The 12,787-nt window shown below is 37.7% G+C and overlaps 1 protein-coding gene across 1 annotated transcript; it reads left to right on the top strand.

Moving 5' to 3' along the window:
- The first annotated feature begins 909 nt into the window (after positions 1–909).
- Positions 910–10,938, top strand: LOC148215717 (vomeronasal type-2 receptor 26-like). Its single transcript, XM_088142407.1, has 5 exons — positions 910–1,053; positions 5,511–6,371; positions 6,834–7,061; positions 7,578–7,704; positions 10,037–10,938. Exons 1-5 carry the CDS (start codon positions 910–912, stop codon positions 10,936–10,938), a joined length of 2,262 nt encoding a protein of 753 aa, XP_087998533.1.
- Positions 10,939–12,787: the final 1,849 nt, after the last annotated feature.

The following is a 12,787-nucleotide window of genomic DNA, read 5'->3' as shown; positions in this document are numbered from 1 at the left end:
TCCGATTGCTGAAATAGTTCATCATGTCACTGCCATCAAAGAATAATAGCTGATTGACTGGGGTGAATTTCATAGGTGCTAAGAAAAGCAGAGAACATAAGGTGTGGAAGATTAAGTAGGGAAGCCCATCTATGTGACAATTCTCAATCTTTAAAGTACACTTCCCAAATCAGAGCATCGCCACTTAGATGGGCTTCCATTCCAGCCATTCTCAGCTATTGCTATGCTGATTGGGGAATACTCTGTAGTGACGTACACACAGCTGAGGCTCACACAGCTTAAGGAAAGCTGATTTAAAGCTCCTTTACCTCTTTCTTCATGGTCTTCCTAAATAAGAAATATTACTGCTGCCTTACATCTCATCAAATGAGCCCATCAAGCCCACTGCAAGATCTCCTACTCCACAGTACAATAGTGTATATTGGCTCTTTCTCAGATGTCAGATTGTCAGATATCCGATTGCCTTTCTTTTTGAAAGCCATTTATCATATATGTGGATTCCAGACATTCTTTGTGCTCTCTGTTTGAAATTCTTTGCACAATTTTCCTTCTGAAATGTGTATATTCTGACAATGAATATTATTGAACATTATACAGTTGTCGATATGTACATATTAATTCTACATACTGATGGCTGTAAATTTACAATGTCAGAAAGATAGGGTTACTTGATGGAGCTAGCTTTTTATGCTATAACTATAGATTAGAATGTAAGAACTGGTAGAGTATCCTTCTGATGTGCAGTGCAACTCTCATTGCAGTGGAGTCCCTAAGAATTACCAGCACATCCTGGCTTTGGCATTTGCAGTCAAGGAAATCAATGAAAACCCACAAATCTTACCCAACCTCACCTTGGGCTTCCATATTTATGATAGCTATAACAATGCTCAAAGGACCTATCAGGCCACCATGCTACTTCTATCAGCAGCTGAGAGATTGGTCCCCAACTACCTATGTAGCATCCAGAATAATGTCGTAGCTGTTATTGGAGGACTGGATGCCCAGATCTCCCTTCAGATGGCAACTATTTTGGATATCTATAAGATTCCACAGGTAAGATGTCATTCGCACGTAAAATTCATGCTACTTTTTGTGTCCTGCTTTAACAATGCAATTTCAAATTGCAATGTTAAGTATATTCAAGTAGCACAGATCAAAAATAACGCCCCTGAAATTTCTAGAGTCAGATATTCAGAAATGATCCATTTAGCATGCAATGCTATATCCATTTATATGGAACTAAGTCCCTTGAACCTAGCAGAATGCGCATATCACTAAAGCCACATAAGAGTTTTCTTACAGGCTCTTTAAGTTTTGCATGATTTAATTCTTTTTTACCAGACATAGGGCTCGTAAATCCCAATTATTTCATTTATTTCAAGTTAAATGAATAAGTTGGAGGGTTTATTTCTTAATTTTGATGAATAGCTATTTCCTTACGGAAAATCTCATAGAGTGAATCGAACGTAGGTGCCTTGCTCTAAACAACCATCTTCATGAGACTACATGGTATGTAAAGTTTGGAGTTCAGTGACATGTCCAGAACTCAGACTTTTTTTTTTTTAGCAAAATGAGATCCAACTGAAATCACTGTGAAATGTAATACTCTATAATTCCTATAATCACTGATAGCAAAGCAACCAACACACAAGGGAATATGCATTGACATTAGCACAATTATCAATCCTTTACAGTGATAAATTGCAAGAGAAAATCAACCACACACCTTGTTTCCTTTAATCTAGATGAATTAAACCTCTGAACATACAAAGAATTTGCTAAACATTTTTTGCAGTTACTATTATTAAAAACTACTGTTTGAGAAAAATATTTGTACTTTGTATATCTATACATTTTAACTTTATTTCATTACATATTGGTGACCAATGACCCCCAAAATAATGCAAAAACTGTCCTTCCCCAACTGAAAAATAAAACCTTTCAAGAATTCTTTGAAAAATAAACTCTTAAACTAAAGGGTTAAGAGTCCATCATTCCCACACTGCTTAGGTGTCCTAAGCTGGCCTCTTGTTTTAACAACTAGTAAGAAGAACAGGCAGTTCTAGGAATAAAACCTTGTTATTCTGTGAATTGTATACAGTATTATTCCAACTGCATAGATAATACGGTATGACCAAAAGTAATCAAGCGGCATTAGTCTAACAGCAAGAACAGTCTCTCAAAATCACTGCAAGAGATGAGACAAGTGGAAAAAGGAGAACAACAACATCTCTTGAGTACAGAGAATTGAAGAGGAATAAAAAAGGGACTTGAAGCTAGTTTGACCAGTAAATCTATGCTCCAAGTCAATAAAACAGAGTCTTCAGGGAAGATGAGGAAAAAGGTATATTGGCTGGAAAAACAAACCATCACAAAAAAAAGTACCAATTAAGTTTTAGAAAAGGAGAAATGCTCAGAAGTATTGAAGGCAAGCTGCAATAATTCTGAGAAACTGAAAAGCTAAAAACCACATTGTTTCTCCAGATCACCTTTCAAACCCAGTGAAACATCAGCATAGTTCCATTTGACATGCTGAATTCAAGGATACAATTCAACTAGATGATTCAGTTGCTTCTAATGCTAAGGCAGTCTCATGGGTTTACATAGAAAGAAAGGTCATACAATACTTAGTAGAACCTGAATTAAGAGTTCAGAAAGCCATGTCATACCCATGTTTTGTTCTTATGAAACAAAGGATGTTGCAAGAATATGAATTTCACTGTTGTCTGCAAATCTAAATGGCACATAAATATCTCTGAAGTTTTTGTTTCATCTTCAGCAGAAGTAGAAATTTAACAACTTGAAAATGTACATCAGTATACAAACCACAATGTTCTTCTCTCCATCCAGACAAAACTACTACTATAGGTATACCTGTGCATATTGGACAGGCAAGGATTATATATCCTCTTTCTGTATTTTGAAAATATGAATTACCATCACCTATGAATGTATGGCTTGGTTGGAGATGAGGTCAGGTCCCTTAATTTGTAATTCCTCCTCATCCATAGCATCACTGCAATGTTATTCAACAGACTTCTAACACCTTCCATGCTCTTCTGCCTTCCAGAAGTACAAGATCTTATTTGCCAGAGTCTTTGAGATCTATATCATATCAATTCTGGAACAGGACTTATGCCTTTCTGAGAAAAAAGAATATTCCCTAGAGTTTCCATTTTTCTGTCTCCAAGAATCTATCAAAGTCAAGTTTTCAATCAGATCAAAAAAAAAAAAAAAAAAAAGAGTTAGGCAATTTCCCTTGCCTAAGTTTAATTCCATTACCTCAAGTTCCATCCATCTGAGGTGAAGTCACTCCATTCCAATCTTCCATCAAACACCAATGTTCATATCAAATAGATACCAGCTGATCTATAAGGTGTTTGAAAAATTTTCCTGTATCTTCATTTGGAACATATAACCCAACAATTATAGATTTAGTTCCCTGCCTCTCAGTTTCCACTGCAACATATCTACCCTATTCATCAGATAATAAAAGCTGTGGTTTCAAAAATGATTTAATGTATAAAACAACTCCATTGGTCTTTTTTACATTTGCTGGTATGAATTCTTCACCCAAAGTTTTATAAATCAGATATTTTTCATCATTTTTTTAAATATATGTTTTCTGCAAACAATTATATTCAAATTTAGTTTTCTCAAATACTGAAAGACTTTTGTCTTTTCTGTGGAACATTAGCTCCATTAATGTTCCAGGTAAAATATTGGTAATACATAAGTAGGGAAAGTTTTCTCAAAGTGTTTAGCTACGGCACCCATCTCCACAGATGTGTTCTGATTTCTTCTTCTAACTGTTGCTGTTTCTGTGTGTCCATCTCAGTTGGTTCCTGAAGTAGATCTAGTCCATACCTTGCCAAAAAAGCTTTGGCTTTTTGAACAGAATTTAATCTAAATCTTTATTGCTGAAAGGTGAAAATCACACTTTCCCATTTATCCCAGTGAAATGGAATCTTTTTCTTTTTTAAAACTTCTATCAGAAAAGTGTATTCCCTTCTCTTTCTCAAAATCCTAATAGGAATTTCTCTTAGTACAATTCTATCTGTGTTATCAATTTTAATTTTGAATCAAAATGGCTTTGTAGTACTTGTTCTCTTCTTCTTCTCCTCAGAAAATAGACCAGGTCATCTATAGGAAGTTTTATAACAGTTGCAAAATGTGACTTTATATGATATGATATATTGTATGCACTTCCTCCTCCATCCTGTCTTCTTCCCAATTTAATAAATTAGACAAGGCACTCATAACTACCTGTTAATATTCTCCTGAGAGCTTTCTGGAATAGCTCTTAATCTTAGACAGAATTCATTTTTTCTAACTTAAGTGAAGCAGAATTGTTCTATCATCTTTCCATTTCTGTATCCTTAACATCCATTTTGTTTTCCAGTGCCTCTACTTTGTCATTTGTTTGTTTTACATCAGCAGCAACCTGTTCCATAATTTTTTAATGCAAGTTTTGTTCTAATGTTTCAAATTTGGCCTCTATAGCTTGTGTGACCTTGGTAGAGAAGTCATCAAATGTTTGTTTCAAAAAATCAAAATCCCCTGAACCCCTTCTGCACAGTCTCTTTCGTGCCATCTTTCAAATAAATCAGCAAAAAAAAAAAAAAATCAGCCAAAAACTCTTTCAGTGAACCAGTTAGTTAGACTATACAGTGTACTGGCCAAAATTACAAATTTCAGCTTGTTTCTTCACAATAGATAAATTATGAACATAAATTCATTATAAGTTCCGGAAAGTCTTTAATTACCTTGTTTACAAGCCTGTCCCAATCAGTGCAAAGTAGATAAAAAAGAAGCAACTTTCCCACAGAAACTCATTCTCCAAAATGTAATAAAAAGAATGTAGCTTCACCAAGTAAAATCCCATCAAAAAAAACCCTTGTTTCTTTAAAATTCAGCAGTAATCCAACCTTTGTTACTGTTTCTGTATTAAACAAACCCCAAAATCCAGTTCAATAAAAATCAGCAGTCCCATGAAATACCTCTGTTTGCCAAAATGAAATAATCCTCTGCAGCCAAAGAAAGCCTCTCTTTACCTAAAACTAATAAACTAAAAGCAATGAAGAAATGGGAAGGTCAGATTTAGCACCTATTTTTTCGGTTTTGACACAGCTTGGAACTTGATGGAAATTGTGTCTCCTAGCTGCTCCCTCACCAGTAAACGTAAACGCTTTCGTTTCGTGATCTCCTTGCCAGGAAGGCCATCCAGAGGACATACTGTATGGGTCAATTTCTAGGATTCTCCTTAGTTCTGGAGAATACTTTGGGCTCAAGGGTGACCCTCAAAATTGCCACATCGGCATTTCTACTTCAAAGAGACCTTCAAAGGGAGCTGTTCAGTCCACCATTTTTCTCACCAGAAGCCATTTATTCAATAGCTACTTATGTATTTACTTATTCAATTTATACAGCTGCCCATCTCGGACCAGTGACTAGATTGCCATGAACACTTAAAAATCTTATCTCTTATTTCTTTTCCTGTTTCTCTCTAGCTCATTTATGGCTCTGCTCCAATCATGAATGACAAAACCCCAGGCCTTTCCTTTTACCAGATGGTTCCCCCAGAAGAACTTCAGCATAGAGGGATTGTCTCACTGCTCCTGCATTTTAACTGGACATGGATTGGGATCCTTATCATGGACAATGACCAGGGAGAAAAATTTATCCAAACAGTGATTCCCCTTTTTTCCAAAAATGGGGTTTGTGTTTCTTTCATTCAACGACTGCAAAAATTAACTGCTTTTATTAGACCTTATGGCATGCTTCAGCAGGAGGCAAAAATCTATGATTGTGTAATGGGAGGCAAAGCTAATGCACTGCTATTTAATGGAGAATCCTTTGCTATCGGCTTTTTGCTATGGCTGCAGTATATTCCAAATCTAGAAGAGGTGAGCAGTAAACCAAAAGGTATTGTGTGGATAATGACAGCACAGATGGAGTTCAGTTTAATCTCAATCCTACGTTCCTGGGATATCAAAATAATCGATGGTGCCCTGTTCTTCACAGGGCACTCCACTGCTCTACCAGAGTTCAGATCATTTGCTAAAAAACAAAACCCCTTTAACACAAAGGAAGATGGGTTTCTCAGACAGTTCTGGCAAAATGCATTTGACTGCATATTCCCAGATATAATTATGAGTGATGTGGAGGAGAATATTTGCAATGGAAAAGAGAATTTAGGGAGCCTTCCTGGGACCTTTTTTGAAATGGACATGACTGGCCACAGCTACAGTGTCTACAATGCTATTTATGCCATAGCTCATGCTTTACATGTGCTGTCCTCCTCTAGAAATACCAAGAGATCAAGGATGGATAGAGTAGGAAGGAAGATTCATAGTCAAGACTTCTGGCAGGTAATAGATCAAATTCTTCATTTTGTTTGTGTCCATTCCCTTAATTCATCATTTAGTATATCATATATTCTATCTATATTTATGTTCTACATATAGTTGTAGAAAGCTTCCTTCCCTCCCAAATCTCCCATAGAAATACATCTGTCTATGCATGGTTGAATGATTGTCTGACTCAAAAAACAGAAAATATCTAATTTTTTTTCCCTGTAAGTATGATTCAAACTCTCAGGGAATAGATGCACCTTAGGGAATTCATTCAAACCAGGTCTTTTTTGACAACAATATTTTAGCTTCTCCCACTAATCCTTTAATTCATATTCCATCTCCTCTTTCATTGCAATATAACAAGAAAAAAAGTACCTAGAAGGCAACTTAAATCTTTTATTTCCTTTTCTGAAAATTATCATCATGGAGACTGAAATTTAGTCTTCTAAAACTCTTGCACTTTTCTTTTCAATTTAGCTCCACTATTTTCTCAGAAATCTTGCTTTTAACAATAGTGCTGGGGAAAAGTTATCCTTTGATCAGAATGGGATTGTAACACCTGGATTTGATATTATCAACTTGATTGCTTTCCCAAACAAATCTTTTCTTCGTGTGAAAGTTGGAAATGTGGGTCATTCAGCTTATCCAGACAAAATATTAACCATCAATAATGACATCATTATATGGCACAGTTGGTTTAACCAGGTAGGATTTAATTATTGTCCCTACCTCTGAATTAAGATGGTTTCTCTAATTTGATATGTGAATTCATCATATTAGATAATAGTAAATTTTTACATGAAGTTATTTTCCCATAAGTAACTTCTAGAATTAATCATGATATTCGATTATCTGTGGCATAAAGATGACCCATTTACAGTTTTTAGGTGAAAGTTAGCGGGGCATCATGTCCTCATGATACAATTTGTCTCATTCCCAGCCCACTGTGTGCCCATGCTACACTTATCCTTAGCAGTCCAGGTTTTTTTCTCTCTCTTCTGAACTGGTGATAGCACTTCTTTAATCTAAAAACAATTATATGTATTTAACGGAGCTTTATACTGCTTCTTTTACAGTGTAAAAATGCTTTCCAAACTATTATTCCTCTCCCTCAACTGGGAAGATGCCCATGACATCCTCTCATCATTTCCAAGGTGGCCACTGGACTAAAAACCTTCTGGCTCCCTCCTCCAGTGTATCATTTTCCTCTTTCATGTCCAGGCGAGACCCATTTCTGTCTGCAGTGAGAGCTGTTATCCCGGTTTCAGCAAAAAAGTGAAGGAAGGAGAGCCATTTTGCTGCTATGACTGCATCCCGTGCCCAGAAGGGAGAATTTCAGCCAAGAATGGTGAGAGATGCTCATCCACTCCTGATTTTTTCTAAAGAAGTCCATAGAAGAGTTAATGCATTTTTATTAAATTCAACATGTTGTGGGCTCTAGAATATGGAGGAGATGTTTTCTAAACCTGGGGATTAATAATTTCTGCTCTCTGGAATATTCAAGTATAAATTGATCATTAATTGTCAATGATGATGATGATGGTGACAACTAAATTAAGTTACAAGATCTTTTTTCCCTCTGAATCTGAATGTGCCTCCCTCCTGTCTTCTACCCAAGTCTGAAACAGCAACTTATGAGATGGGCATGGCAGGGAGTAAGGTGTCCTCTTCTCCCTGGTGATCAAATTTGGGCAAGGCGGGCAGCAGTTCAGGAGAAGGAGGCTTGGGTGGAAATTTCAGGTGGAACTTTGGAACCATCTTCCCCAAAGATTGGTAGGCATCAGGCCCTGCAGGCCTTAAAGAAAGTGATTAAGATCTGGCTTTTCCCCAGGCCTTGGGCCAGAATCAGTAGAGTCCCCATTTTGAGGTGGTTTACTCTACCTTGGCCATGTTTGCCATTTACTCTTTACTTGGCTTTATTTATATGCTTTGTTTTGGAATGTGTTGGCTCTGACTTTTCTTCTTTCTTTGAATGTATCCAAGAGCAGCATTGTCTAAGATGGCAGCCATAAAAACCTTTAAATCAATAAATATACTCGCAAATAGGTCAGACCATATGTACATCCATCATGGCTTCCCAGTCTTTGGGTAGCTCTTCTAATGAAGCAAATATTCTGACCTCCCCTTCCTGCATCTAGAACCCAGGATACCTTCATAGACTGCTCAGTCACATGCTGAAGAACAGAAATCTGGTCTGCACATTTGCGGGCTGTCATAAAGCCACTCTTCACTTCCCAAATGTTGTTGATGATCACCTTTTGCAGCTTCTTATCAGAATTCTGCCAAATACCATCCCAGGCACACTTCACAAGTTGATCCCCCTGTAGTTTTACCTTTCCCTCTCATTTTCTTTCCCTTCGTATATCTCAACAATAATGGTGTTTTTCCAACTGTCAGTCACAGATGCAGTCTTACACAGAAACAAGCAGTACCACCATTCCACAAGCAATCCACACCTCTATCTTAACATTTAATAACAATGTTAAACTTAGTATCAATATCAATATCCTTATCCTTATCATTTTTAACATTCTCACTATATATAAATCACTTTCTTTTGATTATGTTCATTTCAAGTCCATTCTTTGACATATCACTATTATTCCCCTACAGATCTCTGTCATGATCATTAAAGCATTCCCTCACGCCAGTTTTATCCCAAATCATTTCATCACTGATTTCTAATTCCATTCACTCTGCTGGAGATTCCTTCTTTGGACCTCTCCCCCACTTCCCAAACCATGCTTTGTTTTCATCAAAATTGGTCTGCATTTTCTCTGTCTGTTTGATCTTAATTCTTCTTGATCTTCTTCCACTACATTCTTTGAAACCACATTCTTTTCTCTACCTACATGATAGACAGTAGCTTTGTCTCAACCTCATTTTTCTCATCAATCTCTTGGATGTGTTCATTCCCAACCACAATTTCTTTCACTTATTATTCCATCAAACATCCTTTTTCATATTTTCCATTTCTGTGGCATTCTGTAACATAACTATTTAATGCTGTTTCAAGCAGTTTCATTCCTTTCACTTTCCATTAATTCTCTTGGACAGTATTCTCTCTTCTACCAGTTTTGCATATAGAATTTCTATTTATCATTCTGCAATTATATACTCATTAGTCTTCATTCTCAACCATTCTTGGGTTTCCAAAACAGTCCAAGCACTTTTTCTATACTCTTTCATCTCATTCTGACCTTTCTGTTCATGTCAACTAGCAGATTTTCTTCTCTGTAATGAACTACATTCATTCAGAATATTGCAAAACCTGTCCCCAAATTCAACTGTTTTTCCCATTGTCACCATTCACCATTGTTGACATATATCTATTGTCAATCTAGGGATTCCTGCTTTCACACACACCCCCTAGCAACCTCTTGTAACTGACACCAATTCAGTTTGTCAGATGATTGCTGGCTGGCTGGCTGGATAGATACAAAATGTTAATAACACTAATATCAAATGCTATTAAATAAAATAAATAAAACTTGTATGCCAATTACATTTAGCAGGAATCTTGCTAATAAAAATATTTCATAGATTACCAAAGATTATAAAGAATATATATATTTATAATCAAAAATTAGATTTGCGATTAAAATATTATGATTATCCCATGCTGGACAGATATAAAGCATATGTTCGAGAATAACATCACATCACTTCTTCTTTTCCAGACACAAATGAATGTTCTAGATGCAAAGAAAAATACTATCCAAACAAGCAACGCAACTTTTGTATTCTCAAAAGTATTAGCTTCTTGAGTTATGAAGGAACTTTAGGGGTCAGTTTAGCCTGCCTTGCACATTCTTTTTCTTTGACTACAGTTCTTGTGCTTGGAGCATTTCTGAGGCACCACAACACTCCCATTGTTGTAGCCAACAACCGAGACCTGACCTACACTCTCCTCATCGCCCTCCTGCTCTGCTTCCTTTCGGCACTCCTATTCATTGGTCAACCGGGAAACTGGACATGTCTCCTCCGACAAACAACTTTTGGCATGGTCTTCTCGGTGGCTGTTTCTTCAGTCTTGGCAAAAACCATCACAGTGGTTCTGGCTTTTATGGCCACCAAACCAGGATCCCGGATGAGGAAGTGGGTGGGGAAAAAACTAACTAATTGCATTATTGTTTCCTGCTCCTTGATCCAAGCAGGCATTTGTACTCTTTGGCTGACAATGGCTCCCCCATTCCCAGATGTTGATACCATCTCAGTGACTGAAGAAATTCTCCTGCAATGTAACGAAGGCTCTGTGACCATGTTTTATTGTGTGCTTGGCTATATGGGCTTCCTGGCTCTTATCAGCTTCACCACAGCTTTTCTTGCCAGGAAATTACCTGACAGTTTCAATGAAGCCAAGTTCATCACCTTCAGCATGTTGGTCTTTTGCAGTGTTTGGTTGTCCTTTGTCCCAGCATACCTGAGCTCCAAGGGGAAATACATGGTGGCTGTGGAGATCTTCTCCATCTTAGCCTCTGGTGCTGGGCTTCTGGGTTGTATCTTTTTCCCCAAATGTTACATCATTGTGTTTCGGCCAGACCTGAACAACAGGGAACAACTAATCAGAAGAAAGGACTGATTAACAATCAGTCTCTTTCATCCTATGTCAAAAGTTTTTCATTTAGATTTTTGCATTTCTAGGCAATGTAGAATATTCATCAAAATATCCCTCACAGATCCTGATTGATATAATGTGTCTGCATTTTCCAAATATTCTGCAGTTATTTTAATTTGAAAAGCAAAATCAAGTGTTAAGTAAAGGGGAGTGATGTAGCCTACTTTTTCTTATAAGTTCTTGAGACTTTATCCTCTTTTTCAGCAACTTTTCTGAAGCACATTCACTTTTTGTTCCTTTGTTACTTACTTGCTGATGAGAAGGAATCTCAGTGACTACATTTTATTATTATAGGATCATGTACCACCTTTCTGAGTTGGTCAGGAACCAGTTGGTGGGATAGAAACATGAGTAAGTAAACCTTGAAGGAGGCTAGTCGATAAATGCTCTCATATTTTCAGGGGTCTGATAGTAGGTAGAAGAACGCACCTCAGTTTGGTGGGCTTATTTGAACACCAGAGCAAGAATTTAAAAAATGAGAAGTATCTGTCATACAACTGACCCTAAGAAGTTTAGTGATAAATGGCCCTCAAAGGAGTGCAACAGGTTTAAGATCTGGATTTAAACTCTGAACAATCATCTATATACTACTAAAACTCTAATGTCTATAACCTTCAAAAGGTGCATCATAGGACAAAAATATTTGAACCAAGGTACCTCAAATAGTCTAATTTACACAATATGTCCAAAATCCAAGACCCATTGCTACCATGGCATTGAAATTTGGGACACTTGTGGCTGCTTCAGCACTGCTGTGCTGCCACATAGCAGCAGTCAGCCCAGGTCACATGACCATCCTGGGCATATCCCTGACCACTTTCCTGCCTCCCTCTGTCCCCTGTGCCCAATTGGCTGGCAACAAGGCCTAACAGGTGAGCAGCAATTGGCTGTTTTGGAAACAAGGCTGAAATTTAAGTTTTTTAATGGCGATAGGTGTTGAAGGAAGGATGAAGGGGTGACTCAGATGCCTGCTGGCGAGGTAGGGCTGGCTGGGGGTTGCCAATGGTGAATGGGTGAGCCATCTTCCTTTCTCCAGGAAGGGGACCCTTGGGGATACACCGTAATAGGGAGTGGGGGTGCAGTTTTCCTCATAGTCCACAATCCAAGGAAGGGAAAAGGAAGATTTCTGATGCTCTTTGCCAACTTCCCATACGCAACGTCAGTGGTGAAGCTGGCAGCAAGTCGTAAGTTGCTCAGGGTCCCACCGACCTTCGTCATTCTGTTCCTCTGTTAAGGTAAGGAAATATCTCTGAAACAATGACCCAATGGGTCACAGGTTGTCAAGTTTCTACTAATTCTGTAACTATAAACTATGACATACAGCTAGCATGCCTCGAATATAATAAAGATAGACAATCAATTTGTCCTGGTCTCAGGAGGACCTGGCATCTTGCTCTCAGATTCAAAGAGGTTGCCAGTCATTATCAGTCATTTAGCTACAGCTCCACCCTTGCTATAACTTCAAAGAGAACTGCAAAGGCAAATAGATCTCTTGCCTACAACTGTGCATCACAGAGCTTTACAGATGGCTCAGAATCATCTGCCTGTATAGTTCCTGCCTCCCCCACCCCTCAGTAGGAGAGCAAGCTGCACTTGCAACTATGGCAGCCACAATCTGGGACTTTGGCCACTCTGCCTAGGATCTCTGTGATAGACTTTAGACTGTTTATTTATTTTATTTATATGTCAAATTTATATCACCGCCCAACTCCCCCACAAGGAGGGACTCTGGGCAGTTCACAACAAAACTGTTAACTGATTAAGAGATCCATGCTAGCCTATAAACTACTAATGGTAACTATTGTACAGCAAA

Source organism: Python bivittatus, unplaced genomic scaffold (assembly GCF_059951505.1).
Source record: "Python bivittatus isolate LINGU-HERP-01145 unplaced genomic scaffold, Pbiv_v1 ctg000440_np1212, whole genome shotgun sequence".
NCBI classification, from domain to species: domain Eukaryota; kingdom Metazoa; phylum Chordata; class Lepidosauria; order Squamata; family Pythonidae; genus Python; species Python bivittatus.
The sequence above is the reverse complement of the archived record's forward strand: the minus strand, read 5'-3'. Positions and strand labels throughout refer to the sequence as shown.

Excerpts from the sequence above, each read along its gene's own strand:
- LOC148215717 (XM_088142407.1), top strand. The coding sequence starts at position 910 with ATGCTACTTCTATCAGCAGCTGAGAGATTGGTCCCCAACTACCTATGT. Across the intron at positions 6,372-6,833 it reads ATAGTCAAGACTTCTGGCAG|CTCCACTATTTTCTCAGAAA; the intron begins GTAATAGATCAA and ends TTTTCAATTTAG. Across the intron at positions 7,705-10,036 it reads GAGAATTTCAGCCAAGAATG|ACACAAATGAATGTTCTAGA; the intron begins GTGAGAGATGCT and ends CTTCTTTTCCAG.